Source organism: Malania oleifera, chromosome 13, assembly GCF_029873635.1.
Source record: "Malania oleifera isolate guangnan ecotype guangnan chromosome 13, ASM2987363v1, whole genome shotgun sequence".
NCBI lineage: Eukaryota > Viridiplantae > Streptophyta > Magnoliopsida > Santalales > Ximeniaceae > Malania > Malania oleifera.
In genome coordinates this window covers 68861032-68884649 of record NC_080429.1, presented here as the reverse complement: position 1 = coordinate 68884649, position 23618 = coordinate 68861032, and the positions used below count along the sequence as shown (strand labels likewise).

The 23618-nt window shown below is 38.0% G+C and overlaps 1 protein-coding gene across 1 annotated transcript in view; it reads left to right on the top strand.

The window, feature by feature from the left end:
* Nucleotides 1–23618, top strand: part of LOC131146475 (heavy metal-associated isoprenylated plant protein 45) — a 50128-nt gene extending 26510 nt beyond the window's left edge. Inside the window, exon 3 of the mRNA XM_058096108.1 lies at nt 23296–23618. Within this exon, the coding sequence (XP_057952091.1) occupies nt 23296–23618 (323 nt within the window). The remainder of the gene's footprint in view (nt 1–23295) is intronic.

Here is a 23618-nt window from a genome sequence, read left to right as displayed (position 1 = left end):
GCTGCTTATTGGGAAGGCCATGGATCCATAACACTGGGGCGGTCGCATCTTCCCTACACCAGAGGCTGAAGTTCGTAGTAGGGAACTAGTTGGTTAGTGTATATGGTGAAACCGACGTTATGATAACAAAGCCCACTTCCACTCCTTATGTGGAAGCTGCAGAAGAGGCATTGGAGGACTCATTTCGAGCCTTCAAGATTGTAAATGTCGCAACCATAATAGAGGGATCTCCAATCCCACACCCTCAGATCTCCACCACAGATGATATGATGGCATCTGAAATGGTCAGGTGGGGGTACCATCCGGAGAAAGGGCTTGGAAAATACCTACAGGGAATCCAAAAGCCACTAATGCTTAAGGAGGTGAAAGATCGATATGGTCTTGGCTACATACCCACATCGGCAGACCGAAGGAAGAAAGCTGAAGAGAAGAAGATGCGGAGGGTGGAAAGACTCATCGGTGAAACAAGCTCTAAGGGAGGACTGTTCGTCCCGTCCATCAGCCAGACCTTCGAGAACAGCAATCAATCCAACCTGGAGGCAGAATTGCGGCAACTGAGCATATCAGTGTTGGATGCTGAAGTCCCCTCAAGCACTTCTACAGAGTGGATCCGTCATCTCCAACCACGAGTACAGCTTCAGAACTGGAGCTCTTTTGGTTTACCAGATATCATCATGTAATGATCTTTATTCAGCATTTGTTTAGTTCTATTTTTCTTTTTTATTCCCCCAGCCACTGAAAAATCGGGGAAGCTCCTTAATGAAAATGAATTATGCATTTCTTGTCATTTATGTGCATCTTGGAAATCAACTGTCAAAATTTGTTTGTTAATTTCATTCAGGAATAAAGAAAATAACAACACCAGAATCCTTCGCCAAGTAATTGACATTAACTTTGAAAATCTAATCCATGAAACTGAAGTTGAAGATCAAGAAATAAACTTATCCCCTGAAATGGAAAGAATGTTAAAATCCAATGAAAAACCAACCTTGACCAGTAGCGATCCCACCGTTGTGATTAATCTTGCAATCGAGGAAGAACCCAAGCAGGTGAAAATCGGGGTACTACAAAAGAGTGAGGAAAAAGACAAAATGATTGAATTACTAAGGGAATACTAGCACGTGTTTGCCTAGTCGTACAAAGACATGCCAGGTTTAGACATAGATTTAGTGACCCACAAGATCCCACTTCACCCGGATTCAAAGCCAGTAAAGCAGAAATTGAGGAGAATGCGGTCGGAGATGTTACTCAAGATAAAGGAGGAAGTACAGAAACAGTTTGAGGCAGGATTCTTGGAGGTAGCCCAGTACCCTGAATGGATGACCAACGTTGTCCCGATAATAAAAAAGAATGGTAAAGTACGAGTTTGTGTCGACTACCGGAATTTAAATAAAGCAAGCCCTATGGACAACTTCCCTCTCCCGCACATCAATGTGCTGGTGGACAATACCGTAGGGCATGCTTTATTTTCATTCATGGATGGATTCTCGGGATACAACCAGATCGAAATGGCACCTAAAGACAAGGAATAAATAACCTTCATCACATTATGGGGGACTTTTTGCTATAAGGTCATGTCATTCGGACTAAAAAACACCAGAGCCACTTACCAGAGGACTATGGTAACCCTCTTGCATGACTTAATGCACAGGGAGGTTGAGGTTTATGTCGACGACATGATCGTTAAGTCGCGAAATGAGAAAGACCATGCGTTAAACTTGGAAAAATTGTTCAAGAGGTTACAGAAGTGCCAATTGAAGTTAAACCCCGAAAAATGTACCTTCGGTGCTACGTCCGTGAAGCTTTTGGGGTTGATAGTGAGTGAGAAAGGGATTGAGGTAGACCCTGACAAGGTCAAGGACATTCGAGAGATGCCTAACCCAAAGTTTGAAAAGGAGGTTCGAAGCTTCTTAAGTAGGCTCAACTACATTTCGTGGTTCATATCTCAATTAACCGCCACCTGCGAACCCATCTTCAAGCTGCTGAGAAAGAACAACCCAGAAAAGTGGAACGAAGAGTGCTAAGTGGCCTTCAAAAAAGTAAAGGAGTACCTCTTAAACCCCCCAGTACTGGTGCCACCAGTGCCCAGAAGGTTGTTAATCTTGTACCTAGTGATTTCAGAAAACTCCATGGGTTGCGTGTTGGGCCAGCATGATGAGACAGGGAGAAAAGAAAGGGCCATTTTTTACCTTAGCAAGAAGTTCACAGATTATGAGTCTAAATACTCCGATCTGGAAAAAACATGTTGCGCTTTGGTATGGACGGTCAGTAGGCTGAGGCAATACACATTGTATTACTCCACCTGGCTGATTTCCAAAATGGACCCAATCAAGTACGTGTTTGAAAAGCCCGCAGTAATTGGACGAGTAGCACGATGGCAGATGTTGTTGATGGAGTATGATATTTCTTATGTCACCGAGAAAGCTATCAAGGGAATTGTCATTTCGAAATACCTAGCTGAAAAGGTCGTGGAGGATTACCAACCTATGGAGTTCGAATTCCCTGACCAAGATATTGACTCCCTAACCCAAGGAGAAGAAGACCTCAAAGAATGGAAGATCTTGTTCAATGGGGCAGTCAATGTTTGGGGACATGGAATAGGTGCGGTGCTCATATCACCAGATGGGAAACATTTTCCGGTGGTAGCTAAGCTCATCTTTCCTTGTACTAACAACATAGTCGAATACGAGGAGTGTATACTGGGTTTGCAGACTACTTTGGATCGGGGTGTCAAGCGACTAATAGTAAGAGGAGACTCGGCCTTGGTCATCCACCAGCTAACTGGAGAATAGGAAACTCGGGATTCCAAGCTGGTACAATATCGAGAGTACATTCAAAAGATGATAGAAGGGTTTGGCAATATCAGTTTCTCTCACACGCCAAAAGAGAACAACGTGATGCATGATGCATTGGCCACACTGGCAGCTTTATTCAAGGTAGAAAAAGGGGTGAAAAATCGAAACTATTCTGATCAAAGTACAACCCAAACCTGCCCACTGCACGGTGATAGAGGAGGCCGATGGAAAACTGTGGTTTTATGATATCAAAACATACATCCGGAAAAATGAGTATCCTGAAGGGGCAGCCAGTAATGATTGGAGGACTATCAGAAGGTTGGCCATGGGTTTCTTCTTAGATGGAGAATTTTTGTACAAAATAAATCATGACATGACCCTCCTACGGTGTATAGAGGCACAGAAGGCCCAACAAGTCATGCGTGAGGTTCACGAGGGAGTCTGCGGCACCCATGCTAGAGGCCACTCATTGGCACAGAAAATACTTAGGAGCAGGTATTATTGGATGACCATGGAGAGAGATTGCATTGACTACGCTCGAAAGTGCCATAAGTGCCAAGTTTATGGTGATCAGATCCAAGTCCCACCGACCCCGCTTCATGTTCTCTCCGCACCTTGGCCCTTTTCAGCCTGGGGCATGGATGTGATCTGGCCGATAAGCCCAAAGGCCAGTAACGGACACCATTTCATCTTTATGGCAATCAATTATTTTACTAAATGGGTAGAAACAACCCTGGTACTCCTGTCTCTAGGTTGCAAGATATAATCCTAAATTCTCACCTCATCCTCTAACAACCACTAACTCATATTTCATTCTACCTATCTCCTATTTCCCTCAAAATCCACTCCTATACTCTAGTATTATATTCCGCTGTCTACTAAAGTCTACAGAACTTAGCAACCTAGGTTCTGATACCAAACTGTGACGCCCCAATTTTCGTACAATTTTTTTTAATAATAAATAAATAATAACGTCATAAATCCACAACATCCACAAATCGGCCACGTCAACAATCCTACTACCATTCATACAACCCGACCCGCATTGGGTATCGGGTAAAAAGTATTTTATTATATTCAACCTAACAGCGGAAGACAATATACACATATCAGTCAGAATACAATACCCAGAGTATCAACATACATACAAATATTCACACTACCTTCCCATACTAAAAATTACTATTCAACTCTAGGGGAATTACATCTCCCCTAGTCCAAAACTCACCCTGTGTATCAGGGTCTCAGCTCCATACTATCACGGAGCTCTATCACTCGGTTGGTCTCTGTTCCCTAAAAAATTTAAATAAATTAGGTGAGACACATCTCAGTAAGAAGAAATAAATTATTTATAGTATGTGGCCAAATGAGTACAATTATAATACACTTTACTTTTCAAATCACCATATCATCTGAGAAAATACATTGATATTCACATACACATAATTATATAGATATACAACACAAGCTTTTATAAGCTTTAAAATCATTTATCAAATTCAATGATTTCCAACACATATTTACCCGTGAAGTTCCTGAGAATAGGGAAGATTACCCGCCTATACAGGTAGCTTCCCTCTGCCATAACATGTTATGCAGCTAGGTATGGCCACATCTGATACCCATCAGGGCACTCACCTTACTTAGTAAGCCCTCAGGCGGAGAGTTTCACTTCGCCTTAATTATTTATATTATTTACTCACACTGTTCCATTTCTTAATTTTATCATTCTTTATTTCTCAATTTCCATTCTTTCTTTCATTCCTCATTTTAGCCAATTTTATCATTCTTTCACTTTTCATTTACACTTTACTTTCCGGCTCATGAGTATCCTCGGTATCAAATACCAACATCACGTCTGTAACTCATGGCCACCCTGAGGATCTTTATATACACGCCATGCTTCCCCCCATGGTCAAGGTTGTGCGGCCCGAAGGCTAGATCTAACCGCGGTTGGCTGACCCGGTTAGATCAAATATCATATCACATATCGCATCTGTAGTACGACTGGCCGGCCTAATACCCTGATCCGAACTCAGCGGGTCCAACAACCCTACACAATGGCACAGTCAACTGTCACGCCACACGCTCCAAGAGTCCGTGTGGTTGCACTAACACCGCTCGCAACGGTACTGTGCTGAATATCATAACCATCCAACAGGGTTTACCACCACATACCCGCAATCATTATGCGGCATTGGCATTTCATCAATTATATTCCAGTATATCACAATTCAGTTCAATATAAATATTCTCATCATTTCCTGTGCACATTTCATCATCTCATAATATCATATATCATATTTCATGTATTTTTCACATTTTCCCAAAATACTCATTTCTTATGCAAATAATTTCCACTCACAAATAAATACCACATTTCATTATTTTCCAATATCAATAATTCACAAAATCCCATTTTCCAAGAAAAACATTTCTACTCATATAATAATACCATATTACATTATTTTTCACTAATCACATAAGTAATTCTCATCTCAATATTTTCTTAGAAATTACTTATCGTTATATTTTACACTCCAAAATACCACAATTTAACATCACTCAAATGCCACACAGTTTATCTGATATTTATATCATAATAATTTTCAGATAAAATATCATATGCTCATTTTCATATATTAATTCAAATAATAATTCTAAAAACACTGCTATAATTTATTCCCCTTACCTGCCTTACTGAGAGTCTCGCTAGAATCCAAAATTCACGCCCTTGGGCGCCCAAAATTTAACTCTTGCAATTTGCATTTTTCCTAAATTAATTAATCTATTTCTCCAAAATAATACTCATCTAGCCTTCCTTAGGCCTCATATATCTCAAATTAATATTTAAACTATTATTTAAAACACCCACTTAATTTTCTAAATTTTTCCTACGGGTCCCAAAATTACACCCGCGGCACTCACCCGAGCCCTAAATTTCAGAAATCCTACTTCAACACAAAATGCTCAATATTTTAGCATTTCTAAATTAATACTAATTAATTAAAAATAAGCCCCTTAATAACCCCTACACCCCAAATTTAGGATTTTGGCCCGACACCCCCACGAGAATTCCGTCCCACTAGACTTGTAGAGAATCATCCCTAGATTCTCGTGATGGTGTCCGTTCGTCAATTGGGCTTATATTTTGCAAGAAATTAAAGAAAAAAGGGGAAATGGCTTACCCCAAGGAATATACTTACGCCACTCCTACCACCGATCCGCTCCGGTAGAAATGACGGCAGCAGCCAATGGAGTCCAGTGGTATCTTCAGATTTTCAATCGGTCAAAAATCCGCCACGAAATCAAGGAGAGAGGGAGAGAGAACGTGAGGAGAGAGAGAGCTCAGAGAGTTGCAGAGAAGAAAAGAAAAGAAAAGAAAAGAAGAAGAAGAATAATAATAATAATAATAATAATAATAATATATATATATATATATATATAAGTTTGAATCTCCTAAAGCTTCAACAAGCTTCAGGAGGATAATAATAATAATAATAATAATAATAATAATAATAATAATAATAATAATAATAATAATAATATTTAATTAATATTAATAATAGTATTTTTTTAATAAAAAAAATTAATTTTAATTAATTAATTTTTTTCTTTTTTTTTTAAATTCGTTTAATTAATTAATTAATTAATATTTTTTTTAATTTTTTTTTTTAAATTTTTTTTTTTTTGGAATCATTCTATTAATCTTTTATATCTCTTTTTGGGGTTTTTACACTACTCCTTTCTCTTTGGTGTACGGGATAGAAGCAGTGGTCCTTGTAGAAGTTGAGATCCCATCTCTAAGAGTTCTGAAAGAAGTAGAGTTGGCTGAGGCAGAGTGGGTACAATCTCGGTATGACCAGTTAAACTTGATCGAGGAAAAAAGGATGGCCGCCATAGCCCATGGACAATTGTACCAAAGAATGATGATAAGAGTGTTCAATCGAAAAGTGCGGCCTCGACAGTTTCAGGAGGGGGACCTATTACTAAAAAAGATTTTACCGATTCATACGGACCCTCGCAGCAAGTGGACACCAAACTACGAAGGGCCTTACATGGTAAAGAAGGCATTCTCGGGAGGCGCCCTACTGTTGGCAAATATGGATGGAACCGACCTATTGCACCCTGCTAAGTCTGATTCTGTAAAGAAATATTATGCCTGATGGTTGTTTACATCTCCAAAGGAATTAATGAAAGGATCACGATGTTATTTCATGTGTTCCCTCTTTGCTCATTGCTTCGATTAAATGACGGATGGCCATTTTTGGACCACCAGTTCTCCCTTAAAGAACTCAATGTTTTTAATCACTTGATGAACCTTTTCAAGCTTTAAAATCGAAACCGTCTTCTTCAAAAAAATCATTTCCAAAAATCAAATCAGGTCGGGGTTTTCAAGGGTTTGGCAAATCATGCGAGACAACAATTGGTTACCAACAGGATGGCAAGCCATCTTTTCCACTACCCAAAAAGAAGATCGAAGGAACTCCTTTCAGCCTAAAAATTCTCATTTCTTGACTAACCCGTCAAATGATCACACCCCACGCTGGGGCAGTTTTAAAAAAGAGCTGGTCCATAAATGGAGTTCAAGCTGAAATAGAATTAAAGAGTCCCCTATAAAAGGGAAAGCAAAAAGAAGAAAATGTAGAAAAAGGTAAACAAAAAAAAAAGAAAAATAAAAAAAAGGACACGCTTAAGATGTGATCTTTGACCTAGGATGACCCCCTTTAAGATCAAACAAAGTTTGAGCCTTGTTGTATCCTTTTCTTCTCAAACCAATACTCAAAGCCTATGCTATGGTTAAAATAAAAGTCTTGACCAGATTGGCATACATTTTTGTCTCAAATAATTTGTCAGGCTCAATATTGTGTCTGAACTACGTAATGACCTGATCTTGAAAAGGTACGTAGGCAGCTTGTTCAAAAGGACGAGTTCGGTCAAACTCTTGAAAAATTGTCTCACCCCAAACTAGGGCAGGATTTGTTGCCATAGGATAGGTTTTTGAGCCTTGGTTTCCTTATTCTTCTGAAAACCTAAATCCCCAAGCCTACGTTTTATCCCAAGTCTTAAAGACCATCTAGAGATTGAAACGTGAAGCAAAGCACCGAAATGAGCCTCGAGCAAACAATGGAACAAGGGCACCATTCAACCTTACAGTACCAAAAGTGTTAGTCTCCTTCTAGTTGAAATTGGGGCAATTGTCGCAAGAACAAGAGATTTAGTTTTCATAAATTAATGTCGATACCTTTAAGAATAGGGAATTCTATTGTGAAACTTATCTTTTTCCTGAATAAATTTTGAACGTAACAAAACAACTATTTCACACAGCTTGACGTCTTGATTAAGCACATTAATGACATAAATGCATAATTATTCTCATTGTTAGGAGTCCCCCGTTTATTGAGGTTAAAAATCAGGAACCCTATACACCACGAGGGTGTTCAGGCACCAATGGGGAACTTGAAGCATGTCAAACATCAGTAATGAAGGAATACCGGGTTGGATTCGGAGTACTCCTTCAAGTTTTGGGAATCACCAGAAGCATTAGTGATCAACTACCGGGACAGATTTTGAACACTCCCTGAGTTTTGAAGATCATGGAAAGTATTAACAGCCAGACACTAGGGTAGATTTTGAGTATCTTTTGGAATCTGAAGTACCGACGGCTAGACACTGGGGCAGAATTTGAGCAACTTTCCGATTTTGAAGAGTGTATTGATAGCTAGACACTATAACAAATGTTGAGTATCTTTTGGAAAGTACTGACAATCATACACTAGGGCAGATTTTGAGTGCCTGTGGAAATTTGAAAATGGTCAAAGCCGTGACAAGAAAACACTAGGACATATTTTGAGACCCTTTTGGAATTTGAAATGCAATAAAGACCAGTAGCCAATGAAAGAAACTAGGGTAGTTGTTGAGTTCCATTAGGGTAAAGTCGGGTACCGTCGTGCCAGACTAGAACTTAAAAGTGTGGCCAAGATCCGGGATCGAGAAGAAAGGTCATGCATCCTCATACATTTCATGCATGCACTTCACGCATCCTCATGCATTTCATGCATTTAGGGAGAGGCATTCCCATTATAGGTAGCGGCATACAGAAATATCATGTAACGGGCATCATGTATATATAACAACATGCCCCTGCATTCAAGCATCACAATTTAGTAACATGCATACATATAGCAGTAGAGCACCATTCATTCATACTTTCCTGGTTGAATAAATTTTGAATAATCCTTTCGCATCCTTGACCGAGCTATTTTTGTCTTGACATCTTTTAAAACTAGGGGTAGCTGACCCCATGACACACAAAAAGTTACTTGGAAGCTAGAAGTGTTGACCGTTAACACTAGGATAGATTTTGAAACTAGGGCAGCTGACACCATGCACAGATCGACATACTTTCAAACTGTGGCAGTTGACCCCAGGAATCAATTGAGGCACTGGTTATTGAGTCTCAAAGTGGGTAATCTAAAGATAGCCAAGGAACCTCAAAATTTCGTTACTAATTGATCATCCCCAGTGGAGCAATTTTTTAGGAGAACCCTGCACGTGAGCTTATTCTTCAAAAAGGAATCTCAACATTTCTTTTCTGATTGATCATCCTCAGTGGGACAACTATGTTTCAAAAAAAAAAACAAAAAAACTCAAATTTTATTAATTACCCTCACTTATGGCGGAGGAATACCGTGGTTATAGTTACGGTTCTGGGAGATTACAATAACTAAACCAAAACTCTTCAAAACCAAAAAAAGAAAAAGAAAAAAAGGGGGGGTGTACATTTACACGCCTCATATGGAAACATAAACACATAACATCACGGCACTTCATGCCTCTCCACTTCCCTTTTCAAGCTGAGAAACGAGAAGCCTAGCCTTTTCCATGCACTATGGTTTCGAGCCATTTATGCTCCCGCTGGATGTCCTTCCGGCTTTTCTCCAACTCGGCTATTTTGGACCCAAGGTTGTTGGATTAAACATCCACCATTTTTCTCAAATCCTCGACCTCCCGTTTCAGCATCTTATTTTCTTGCCTTATGTCCCTCATTTTCTGTTGTTCCTTTTGTTATTTCCACCGTAAGAGGTAGACTTCATTTCCGAGGAGGGTCGCGGTTTCGTTTTGTTTCTATAAACTATGGGCTAAGTGAGATGTCGAGGTCATTTCTTGGGTACTATAATAGAGTGCTTGGGTAGCTACACCGGCATCAGACATCGTGGCCAATATTGTCTCATTCCTCAACATTTCATCTTGAAACAGAGGAGAGAGTTGGAAGAAGCCAAGGACACTAGGAGGAGATGGCACCTCTAATGCCACATTCAAATCAGGAACCTATTTGGAAGATGAAGCCCCTACCATGAGAAATTATTGAGGGTCTTGAGAAATTTGAAATGGTTAAGGCACGGTTCTCATAACAGAGGATGGCCAAAGATGGGTTGCTGTTACACGGGGAGTTTTCCTGTACTGTTTAAGTCTAGGAGGAAGTGTGTTTAAATAGAACAAAAAGGATTACCCTGTTGTGTATGTCTTAAAGTGTGTGACTGACAGGAGGAAGAGAGAGTTGACATGCATCGAGAAGCCCCCAAGGATTGTAAGCAAGGATAAGCTGTGAGAGTCGTGAAGTCCCCTCCTACACACGGTCATATGCTACGTAGTCTGTTGTGAGCCAGTCGATCTATATTTCCCAAGACGGACCAGATCATGCCACGTCTTTAATCCGAGTCACCCTTCATCTCCCCTTTTTCTAGTCGGCACATAACCTTACTCAGAAGACGACACGTGGTAAGTTGTATAGCTTGGCTAAAATAGGTGTCTTTTATCTTTATACGCCTGTTGCTATAGATAACATAGGAGAGTTCCTACTGTTACCCCAAAGAAGCAAGACTTATAAAGAAGGTAGTTGTAGACACCCCAATTTTAACCAGACCTTTCTAAAGAGAACTCATGTCCAACCTTCCCACACTGTTGTGGACCCCACACATCTTTGTAGCTCCCATGCTGCTTGTGATCCCCACAAATCTTTGTAGGTCCCACACTGTTTGTGGACCCCACACATCTTTGTAGGTCTCACACTAGCTTGTGGACCCCACACATCTTTGTAGGTCCCACGCTGCTTGTGGACCCCCACACATCCTTGTAGGTCCCACACTGCTACTGGACCCCACACATCTTTGTAGTTCCCACACTCACTTGTGGACCCCACATGGTTTGTGGGCCCCACATCTCCAGGTATGCTAGCTCGGATTCCTATATCCGGTGCACGTTACCCTTCCTAGTACGCTAGTTTGGATTCTTACATCCGGTGCACGGTACCCCTCCTGGTACGCTAGCTCGGATTCCTACATTTGGTGCACGTTACCTCTTTTGGTACGCTAGCTCGGATTCCTACATCCGGTCCATGCTAGCTTGGGTTCCTATGACCCTCACATGGCTCGTGGACCCCACATGGCTTGTGGACCCCATATGTCTCCATTGGACCTCACATGGTTTGTGGGCCCCACATCTCCTGATATGCTAGCTTGGATTCCTACATTCGGTGCATGTTACCTCTTTTGGTGCGTTACCTTGAATTCCTACATCCATGCACGTTACCCCTTTTCGTACGCTAGTTCGAATTCCTATATCCGGTGTACGTTACCCCCTTTGGTACGCTAGCTCGGATTCCTACATCTGGTGCACGTTACCCTTTGGTGCGCTAGCTCAGATTCATACATCCGATGCACGTTACCCCTTTTGGTACGCTAGCTCGGATTCCTATATCCGGTTCATGTTGGCTCGAGTTCCTATAACCCCCACATGGCTTGTGGACCCCACATGGTGTGTTGGCCCCACATATCTCCATTGGGCCCCACACATCTTCGTTGGGCTCCGTACGACTTCTAAGACCCATGTATTATTATTTTATTGTTATTGTTATTATTATTATTATTATTATTATTATTATTATTATTATTATTATTATTATTATTTATCTAATTTGTCAAATGCAAGCATGCTTTGTCCCCCCCTATCATCACTCACCACATGCTTTGTTTCCCTCTTTATCATTTCATCTCATGCTATATTCCTTTCATCATCACTCACCACATGTTTTGTTCCCTTCTTTATCATTTATCACATGCTATATTCCCTTCATCATTCTTCACCCTATGTTTTCTTCCCCCATCATCACTTACCCCATGCTTTGTTCCCCAATCATCACTCACCCCATGCTTTGTGGCCCTTCTTTATCACTCATCACATGCTATATTCCCTCCATCATTTTTCATCACATGCTTTGTTTCCCTCATAATTAGTCCCCTATGTCTTCTTTCCTATGCTTGCCCCAAACTAAGTCTATAAATAGTCTTCTCATTCTAAGCACAGAGGGAGAGGTTTTTCTTGATGGTAGGAGAAGATTTTGAATATTGAAGTCTTATATTATGAGTTTGTGAAGTTTTGTTTTGTTTTTTTTTTTTTTTTCTTTTTGGATAAGGAGTGAGGTTACGTTTCATTCTCTTAGAAGATCAAGCAGACAACCGATCCTGTTGCCTACCGGGTCGGGTCACCCTATCTGAAGAAAACGCTTCGTAGTGCCTCGAGTTAGAACTCATGAACCACCCTCAGGAAGACGTTGTAGACTAACCCCTGCAGATTCACAGACAGGAAAGGAAGACCAGAGGAGAGGAAGACGAGAGGTAAAATTAATGGACTTTCTCTTCCTATGTTACATCTCTACCCCCTTTCTCGAACGAGCTTCTCCCGGTTTATTTGATTTTATTTTGATTTTTATTTAAATAACTTCCATTTTATTCCATAAAAATACATTAAAAAAATTCATAAAAGACACAAAAATTCAGAAAAAATCTCAAAAAAAAATTCAAAAATTTTTAAGGCTTTGAAACTTGTTTAAATTTGAAAATTTTTGAAGAAAATCCAAGAAAGTTTCCAACGTGTTTTGCAAAGGTTAGATTTGTTTCCTTACATTCAAAAATTTTCAAAATATGTTTTAAAGTCATATATTTAAAACTATGACTTTCATAGTTGTTGGCTTAAATTCTGTTGTATTCGGAAGAATATTTGAAAACCCTGAAAAATCAATGGTCTCGACCAAGACCTTAAACTAGTTTTCCCCCAAACCGGTCAACGTTTGACCGGTTTAACATTCCCAGACTAGTTCACCCAGATTTTCTCCATTTCGCTTGTATACTATTATTATCCAGAAAATTCACAAAAATCACAAAATTTTCAAAAATATCAAAAATATTTTCATATTTAGATTTCAACTGATTTTATTTGTGTTATTTTGAAAGTTTGGGAAAACTCATAAAAATCACAAAAATCATTTTCACACTTAGGAAAAATCACAACAATATCTTTTTAGGCATAGAAAATCATTTCAATCCCAAATAAATTTCAAAAACCTTCCGGAATAGTATTTTTCCTACTTAGAAAAACCTATAGATTTCAAAACCCCCAGGAGCGTATTTTGTATCCTATTTTCGATTTTCCTTCCCGATGATTGCAACCAAGGGCATTGACTCTTCGGAGTATTAGATTGCCCCGGTTCTGAGGGAATGCCTATGAGGTATTCTCATTCTTTTGATTTTTGAAAGGGAGTAGTTTTGAAAGGCTTATTAAGTTTATTTTAGGGATAATTTTTTATTAATCTAGTACCGTTCGTAAGAACGGGCGCGTAGGGGGTGCTAATACCTTCCCCTCGCGTAACCGTACTCCTGAGCCCGACTCTGGTGACGCAGACCGATTCTGCCCCTAACGGGGTAGCAATCAAGTGTTCTAACCACACTTCAAAAGGTTAGTGGCGACTCCTTCACACATTTTTTCCACGGAAAATTACATTTTCAAAATACACATTCTTTTTTCCTAGTTTACAAGACGAACCCATTTTTAACCAAAGATTGGTTCTCTGGGCCGGGTCCGGGACGTCGTGACATATCTTATTGTTTTTTCCATGATTTTGAAATAACCATAACATTTTTAAACTGATCTGCATAATCTGTATATTTGATTTTTATAATTGAATAATTGAGTGTTATGGTTCTAAAGTCATGGCATTCTGAAAAATATTATAAATCATATTTTTTGAAAACTGCATATTGATATTTTCTACTAATATACTATATAACATGATATTTATAAAATTGTATAAATACCATACTAAACTGTAATGAACTCATGCCACACAATTAAGTAATTAAAATCTCATGCTCTAAAATCTACATCTCCTAATATAATAATAATAATATTCTGGAAAAATTGAATAATAAACTGATATATTTATATACATAATTTTCTGGTAAACTTTTTAAAATTCCTAGCATAGCACATCTCTCATAACTATCTAACTGGGAGGCTGGCCTCCACCCAACTCTCGCACCCTCAGTGTACTAACTCCAAAAACCTGCATTTACATATACAAATTCTCTAGTAAATCAATACACTCATATTTCCTGAGATTGCCTAGTCATAATTTCTTAAACTATAATTTACCTAGGCTACTGAACATATACTTGCTGGGGTCCTCAACCCATGACTATAAGGCCCAAAACACCATATTCCTAACAATATGACACCCCAAATTTATTCTACAAAACACCAATATATTCTCATAGAATACAAAATCTGACCCCAAATAATACTGGTAATAATGAAAATATCTAAAAATTCACTTACCCAAATTTTAGGATGGTTCCCAAAATGCTCAAATTGAATTTCCACTCCAGTTAGATTGTAGAGAATTTCCCCAAGATCACTATGGTAGCTTCTGATCGTCGAACCGAGGAGAATCAGAGTTAGAAATTTAGAGAGAAGTGAGAGGGTGTGTTTTCTAGAGAGAGAGATTCAATAGGATCTGAAATTCTCATAGGAAAAGCAATTTTCAGCCTTATATAGAAAGCTGGTCCACGTGGCCTCGTCAACGAGTCATGTCACCTCGTTATTACAAAGTTAGACTTAAGAGTGATGGGCTTGTCAATTTAGATTAGTTATTAATAAAATTAGGCATGACTCAAGCGTTGTTGTAGAATTTCTCCTGCACAGAACACAGATAATATACATCATGAAAGAAACCGATGCATAAGTTCACAATCCACCTATATATAAAGGTAATTGAAGAATTAATAAATGTTCAACTACAACTCCTCAAAGAATATACATACATACATACATACATACATACATACATACATATATATATATATATATTCATTATTCATTGTTCATAGTAACAACAACATCAAAACACATTGCAAAGATTTTTAGCCCATAATTCTTAAATAGAAACAAGATGAGAATAGTAATAGCAACATCATAAATATGAAGCTAATGGCTAAATATAAAAATAAAAGAAAGAAAAAGAAAAAAAGAAAACACACTTGTTTTACGGTGAGAGGAGCTTGTCTCTTGAGAAGCTCAAGCATCACCTAGACATTCCCTCTCTTCCTTTATTTATCTCTCTTCCCCATTAATTCTAACAAGCGAGAAAAATCAAGAAAAGCACCAATATCCCCAGCTTCTCATTCACTCAATCATTTAGATTTTATAAAGAAAGAGAATATTATCCATACTTTGAAGAATACGCTGAAATCCATGGTTTGATCTTTGCAATTTTGGCGGTAGCTCAACTTGTTTGGAAATATGGAAATATATAGCTTTTGTGGCAAAAATTGTATTATGTTATATTAATTTTAAGTTTTTTTTTATGATGTAATGATTATAGGACTAAATCAATTGTTGTGTGTCCCTCTAATCCTCTTCAAATTAATGGTGATTCTAGTTTATGAATCATGAAATATATTGTTGTGTTCTCAATTGAATTTATTCAAATTCTGTGTTCAATTATTGTATATGGAAATATACTTTTCTCACATGGTTACACCAAGAATTTGAGAGCCAGCTCCTCTTTATAAAAAGCCACCTCACACTACTAAAAGACATGTCCATGGGCAGCAAGCTTTAGCTCATTTATTATGGTTAAAATGGTTTGAAGTAAGAGTAAATTTTGTAATTTGAACCATGGCTTATTTTAAGAATTAAAAGTTTCTATAATTGGTTTAAAAATTGAGCTTGTGGAGAAGTCAAATGAGTCAAGCCTGAGCTTTTCATTTTTTGAGCCAAGCTTGAGCCAATAATTTTGAGCTAGTTTTATTTTGAGCTTAAGCCCATGCTGGGTATTTAGTCTAATGAACTAAACATAAACACGTTAAAGCTTGATTCTACTCAGCTCATTTGCATCTCTAATTATGACACTATGTAGATAAGACATCCAAGATTGCATTGCACTTTAAGTTCGTTGAACACATGCATGATGATGCGGTTAGGTATACCCAAACTTGTCTCACCTACTAGAAAAACAAGGTGGACCAGAAGAAAATCATAGGGTTGTTGGAGCCACTTCAAGTACCAATGAGACCGCGGGAGAGTATCTTACTAGTCTTCATCACCAACCTACCCAAAGTTGAACCAACAAGGTCTATACGTGTTGTAACATAAAGGTTTGCGAGTATAGTTCCATACCAAAGTACTATTCAATAGAGGAGACAACACAATTGTTCTTCAAACATATTGTGAAATATTGGGATGTTCCCTAAGATATTGTTAGTGATCAAGATTTGAGATTTACAATGAACTCTAGACAAAACTTTTCATAATTCTCAGTTCATAGCTTGACATCTCTTTGAGATATCACCCATAGACATATGGTTAAATGGAGAGATTCAACATGCTACTAAAGGAATACTTACACCATTCCAACATTGCCAACTAGAAGAAGTGGGTTTAGCTACTTAACATGGCTATATTCTATTTCAATGCCCAAAAAAGATCAACAAGGACCAAGGGTCCTTTTGAGCTTGTTACATGCCAATATGCATTGTTATCTCACACAGTGGATACAAAGAATGAGTTCAAGAGCATACATTTTCACCGAAGAATGTAGACAAAACTTGGATATTGCTCGAGCTTACTTGGAGAAAGCTTCCAAGTGGATGAAAAGGTGTGAAGTTCAAGGGAGAAGACTATTGTAGTTCAACGTGGTGGCTTGGTGCTTATCAAGCTCCATAGAGAACAAATAAAGTCACTATAGGGTTTATATAGGAGTCTACTTTGCATATTTAAAAGACTAGTCTCCATCTTGCCAAAGTTGGGAAAGCCTTTTACAAGGTTGATTCTCCAACTTGGATGAAGGTGCATCCTATGCATCCTGTCAAATGCGTCAAGCCATTCAATGCTAACACTGGTGATTCAAACTGAAAATAGCCAGCCAGTCACTATTGAAGATAGCACAACTTGACAAAAAAGAAGTTAAAGTCATCCTCATGCACAAAAAGTTTACATCATCAAAGAAGAAATGACATAAGTTCTTAGTGAAATGGGAAGGCCTTAAAGCCAAAGAATCAATTGAACCATAGTATAAAGTGGAAGTATGAATACTCGGTCAATTTGATGTTTCCTAGTGTTAGAGATAGAATAGCATATAAATCTCTTTAGGGGAGAGTAAGTGTTCATCAAATATTGTAAAACTTATTAGAATTTTTAAATATGTTTAGCCTAATTGCTTCCCTTACTAAACACACATTGCCTATGGAGGTTTTATTAATGAATTACATTGCTTCAATATTTACTGTGTTATCGTCATTTGCTTATATTAATTGCTTATGACTTATGGCATTTGACTATTGTGAATATGTTTTTGTTTCAACTATGGTATATATTGGCTAACTAGTTAAGTAAGAGAGTGTTAGCTAGTTCCACAAAACCCTTGACAAGATGTGAAGTGTTTAACCCTTCATATATTGCTAACAATAAATTGTACATATTTTGACCATTTGTAGACACACATGGTACAAGAAAATGGACAAGCAGAGCGAGTCCAAACAGAGTATAAATGTGTGTGCATAATGTTATGTCGGGCACCCCACTTGTGCCAAACACCAATACTACAACTATTGCTATTGAATATAAAAGAAATTAAAGCAATGCAGAAACTAATAATAAAGCAATAAAAAGAATAAGACAAGAAATTTAAGAGGTTCGATATAGAATTACCTACGTCCTCGGGCGCCGATGATCAATCCACTACTTCTTGACAAAGTACAACTTTGAGGTGTGTTTTACAAATGAAGAGTTGAGCTCTTTATATAGCTTCAACCTCAAGTCTAAAAAACACTTCTCTCCAATGTGGGACAAATAATATAAAAAATTCAAAACTACCTTTTATACTAAGGTGGAAGTATTCTACCAATGTGGGACAAAAAAACAACAAATCTCCACCTTGACAATAAATTCAACAAAATTTTTAGTCACCAACATTTTCTAGAGTTCCACATCATCGGCACCTTCCAAAAATACTCAGATTTGTAGGATATTGATCAATTCCAAACAATGTTTGAACTTGATTGTTGTCACAATCTTGGTCAACATATCTGCGGGATTTTCAGTTGTAGCAATCTTCTAAAGAAGTATCTTGCCTCCATCAATAATATCCCGCATAAAATGAAACCGAACGTCGATGTGCTTCGTTCGTACATGGTAGACTTGGTTCTTTGCCAAATGAATAGCACTTTGACTATCACAGAACACAACAATGTGCTTTTGTATAACTCCTAAATTTTCAAGTAAACCCTACAACCAAATAGCTTCCTTAACAGCCTCTGAAGCTGCCATGTACTCTGCTTCTGTTGTAGACATGGCAATGGTAGACTATAAGGTAGACCTCCAACTCACTGGACCATTAGCAAATGTAAAAATATATCCAGTTATTGATCGACGTTTATCCAAATCACTTGCAAAATCCGAATCCACATATCCAACAACACGTTGTTCAATAGTATTATTTTTCTCAAATACTATACCAATATCAATCGTATTCATAATATATCTCAAAATCCATTTCACAGCTTGTCAATGTCCTTTACCCAGATCATGCATATACCTGCTCACCATACTAATAGCTTGTGAAATATCATGTCTAGTACAAACCATTGCATACATCAAACTACCAACAGCACTTACATAAGGAACCTGTGACATATACTTACGTTCCTCATCTGATTTAGGAGATAAAGCAGTACTAAATTTGAAATGAGGAGCAAGAGGAGTGCTTACTGGTTTTGACTGCTCAAACATGCCAAAACTCTGTACTACCTTCTTCAAATACTGTTTCTGAGACAAACTAACTCTTCCTCTCATTCTGTTTCTGCAAATCTCCATGCCAAGTATCTTCTTTACTTCACCAAGATCTTTCATCTCAAACTCTTGATTTAACTGAGTTTTCAACTTGTTAATTTCTTCCCTATTCTTTGAAGCTATCAACATATCATCAACATACAAGAGTAAATATATAAAATATCCATTTTGTAGTCTGCGAAAATAAACACAATGATCATGTTTATTTCTAATGTACTTCTGACCCATCATAAACTGATAAAATCGTTTGTACCACTGTCTTGGAGACTGTTTTAAACCATACAATGATTTACCCAGTTTACATACCCAATTTTCTTTTCCAGCAACCTCAAATCCATCTGGCTGAGTCATATAGATTTCCTCTTCCAAATCACCATGTAAAAATGCAGTTTTTACATCGAGTTGAACTAGTTCAAGATCAAATTGTGCTACCAAAGCCAACAAAATTCGAATGGAAGAATGTTTAACAACTGGAGAAAATACCTCATTATAATCAATGCCTTCCTTCTGTGCGTAGCCCTTAGCTACCAATCTAGCTTTGAAGCGAACATTATTTGCATCTGAAAATCCTATTTCTTTACATAAACCCATTTACAACCAATTGTTTTCTTACCCTTGGGCAGCTGGGCTAGCTCCCAAGTCTGATTCTGATGAAGAGACTGCATTTCTTCATCCATTGCTTTTTTCCACTTGTCTGATTCAGAGTTCCTCATTGCTTCTTTGAAAGTGTAAGGAACATTATCATCCACAACTGGAAGTGCATAGGCCACCATATCAGTACACCGAGCAGGTTTTTGAATTTCTCGTCTTGGCCTTTGAGAAACAATTGATTCTTGTTGCTATGAAGATTCTCAAATTGAAATCTCCTCTTCTTGTACTACACTATTCCCCACCGTAACTGGAGAGTTACCTTGTGTAGTCTCATTTCTCACTGGGTTTCCCAAAATTGTCTTAACCTCCACCTGTTGTTGAGTACCAATGGTCTTCTCTTCAACTCGTGACTCCTTGCGTATTGTCTTCTTCATCATCGCAAGTTCATCAAAAGTTACATCTCTACTTAAAATCATTTTTTTCGTCTCTAGACACCAAAGACGGTATCCTTTGACTCCTGCACTTATCCCCAAGAATATTGCTTTCTTGGCTCTTGGGTCCAACTTAGATTCTTTAACATGATAATAAGCCATAGTACCAAATACATGTAAAGAATCATAATCACTAGAAGGCTTTCCAGACCATACCTCATAGGGTGTTTTTCCCCCTATTGCAGATGATGGTAGACGATTGATGAGATGACACGCATATTTAATAGCCTCAGCCCAAAACCTTTTGTCTAACCCAGCATTAGACAACATACATCGAACTTTCTCCAGCAAAGTCCGATTCATACGCTCTACCACCCCATTCTGCTGTGGTGTATTTCGAACTGTGAAGTGTCGAGCAATACCTTCATCCTGACATATCTTCATAAACGGGTCACTCGTATATTCACCACCATTATCTGATCTGAGCCGTTTAATCTTTTTGCCAGTTTGAGTTTCAACTAATTTTTTCCACTTAAGGAAAATATCACACACTTCATTTTTATGCTTCATAGAATACACCCAAACTCTTCTAGAAAAATCATCAACAAAAGTGACAAAATAATGCATACCACCCAACGAAGCCGTTTTTGTGGGCCCCCATACATCTGTATGGATGTAGTCTAAAATACCTTCAGTCTGGTGGATTGCTGTGCCAAATTTCACTCTAGTTTGTTTTCTCAGAATGCAATGCTCACAAAATTCAAGTTTGCACATCTTTGCACATTTTAACAAACCTCGCTTAGCTAATTGTTGCAAAGATTTTTCTCCTGCATGTGCTAATCGCATATGCCATAACTTGGTTGTATCTGAACCTGCATCTTTCTCAGAAACAACAGCTGCTGAGCCAATAACTGTACTACCTTGTAAATAATACAAGTTACTTTTCCTTATTCCTTTCATCACCACCAGCGCACCTAATTTAATCTTTAAGGTTCCATCTTTCAAAGTGATAGTGAACCCTTTAGATTCTAAGGCACCCAATGAAATCAAATTCTTCTTTAGGCTTGGAACATACCTAACATCAGTCAAGGTCTTAATAGTTCCTTCTTGACATTTCAACTGTATTAATCCTATTCCAATTATTTTACAAGTATTATCATTTCCCATAAAAACAAACCCACCATCTAATTCTTCAAAATTAGAAAACCGTTCCCTATTGGGACACATGTGATAGGAACAACCAGAATCCAAAATCCACTTACCAAAATAATGTGACGAAGATGTTCCAACAAGAGAAAAATCTGACTCACTTCCATCATCATTGGCTATATTGGCATTTAAATGTGCTTTGCCTTTATTTTTCTGCTGTAATTTAGGGCAATCTTTCTTCCAATGCCCTCTCTCACGACAAAAGGCGCATTCATCTTTAGCAGGTCTCCCACAAGATTTACTCCTCCCATGAGATTTACTCTTCCTTCCAGGCATATGACTCTGAGAACGTCCCCTTATTGTTAGTGCTTCTACTATTTCCTTATGGACCCTCTGATCCTTCTTTCTGCATTCAGTACTAATCAATGCAGTACAAACAGCATCATAACTAACTTTATCTTTCCCATACAATAAAGTGGTGGTCAAATGTTCATACTCATCAGGGAGAGAATTCAATAACAATATGGCTTTATCCTCATCTTTCACCTTTTCATCCAAATTTAACAAATCGGCCAAAATTTTATTGAAAGCATTTATGTGGTCATTAATCGAAATACCTGGTTGATATTGGAAGCGAAACAATTTCTTTTTCAAATAGAGCCAATTTTCCAGACTCTTGGTCATAAATGTATCTTATAATGTCTTCCACAATTTCTTTGCAGATGTCTCCCTCATAACACAATATTTATGATTTTTGGCTAGACACAGACGAATCGTACCACATGCCTGACGATTGATCTTTTCCCAATCTCTGTCACCCATAGCTATCGGTTTATCATCCAAAGCAATATCTAGTTCTTGTTGATACATGATGTCCATCACCTCACATTGCCATATACCAAAATTATTGGTACCATCTAATTTCTCCACCTCAAACCGAGCATTAGCTATCGTCTTCGATGATGATGTTGAAGTCGAAGGGGTTGGAGTTCGTGTGGACAGAGTTTCTTCTACTGCTGCACTAGTTTCTGCCATCTTCTATATATTCAATAGCAACCAACAAAGCAAAAGGCCTAGGATGAATAGTACGTACTAATTGTGTCTACTCTGTTTTATCCCATGAAATTCCACTTTGACTAGGCCGACCTCCAGGGAGCGACTGAACCGCAATGGTCTCTGAGCACTCGCTTAGACAAGGTCTTTCTTATTCATCAAACGTGGAATCAAGGATCCTAACAGAGGAACACCTCCGTATCAACACTATTCAACCTAGCTCTGATACCAATTGTTGTGCCAGGCACCCCACTTGTGTCAAACACCAATACTACAACTATTGCTATTGAATATAAAAGAAATTAAAGCAATGCAGAAACTAATAATAAAGCAATAAAAAGAACAAGACAAGAAATTTACGAGGTTCGGTATAGAATTACCTACGTCCTCGGGCGCTGATGATCAATCCACTACTTCTTGACAAAATACAACTTTGAGGTGTGTTTTACAAATGAAGAGTTGAGCTCTTTATATAGCTTCAACCTCAAGTTTAAAAAACACTTCTCTCCAATGTGGGACAAATAATATAAAAAATTCAAAACCACCCTTTATACTAAGGTGGAAGTATTCTACCAATGTGGGACAAAAAAACAACACATAAGTTATAACACTAAATATTTACCATATAGACATATTATTTAATTTTAATTGTTTTCTAAGTTGCTCAAGCCCGACTAGCTTTTCCTTGACTGTAAAAAATAAAGTTGTTAAAATATTAGCACCAAATCAATCGAATATTTTAAGCCCCGACAATCAAAATAATAATGAATATGACATCTCATTTATTTTAAATGCAATTTAAATTGGTCAACACCAACTAACTTCCCATTTAATAAAAAAACGGTTATAAAAATAGTTAGACTAACATAAAAAAAAAAAAAATCAAATGTTTTGAGCCTTAACATACTTGAATTAAAATAATGACATAAAATCTCTCTCTCTCTCTCTCTCTCTCTCTCTCTCTCTCTCTAATGTTATTCATGACTTGCATAGGTGTTAACACCTTGAACACTCTCTCTCTAGTGTGAACTCTCTAAACAAACTATGTGTGTGCACTTGCGATGTTATTCATTCATAACTTGTGTAAGTAGGTGTCGACACCTTGGATATAGACATGGATAAGCAAAAGGTAACAGTGACAGGACATGTGAACCATAAGAGAGTCCTGAGGGCTGTGAGAAGAACAGGGAGGAAGGCAGAGCTATGGCCTTTCCCATACGACAGTGAGTACTATCCGTATGCATCTCAGTATTTGGATGAATCCACATACTCCTCAACCTACAACTACTACAGGCATGGTTTCAATGAGAGTGTCCATGGCTACTTTCCGGACCAAGCTTATTCAACACTCGTTGATGATCAAACTCTCCATCTATTTAGCGATGACAATGCCCATGCTTGTAACATAATGTGA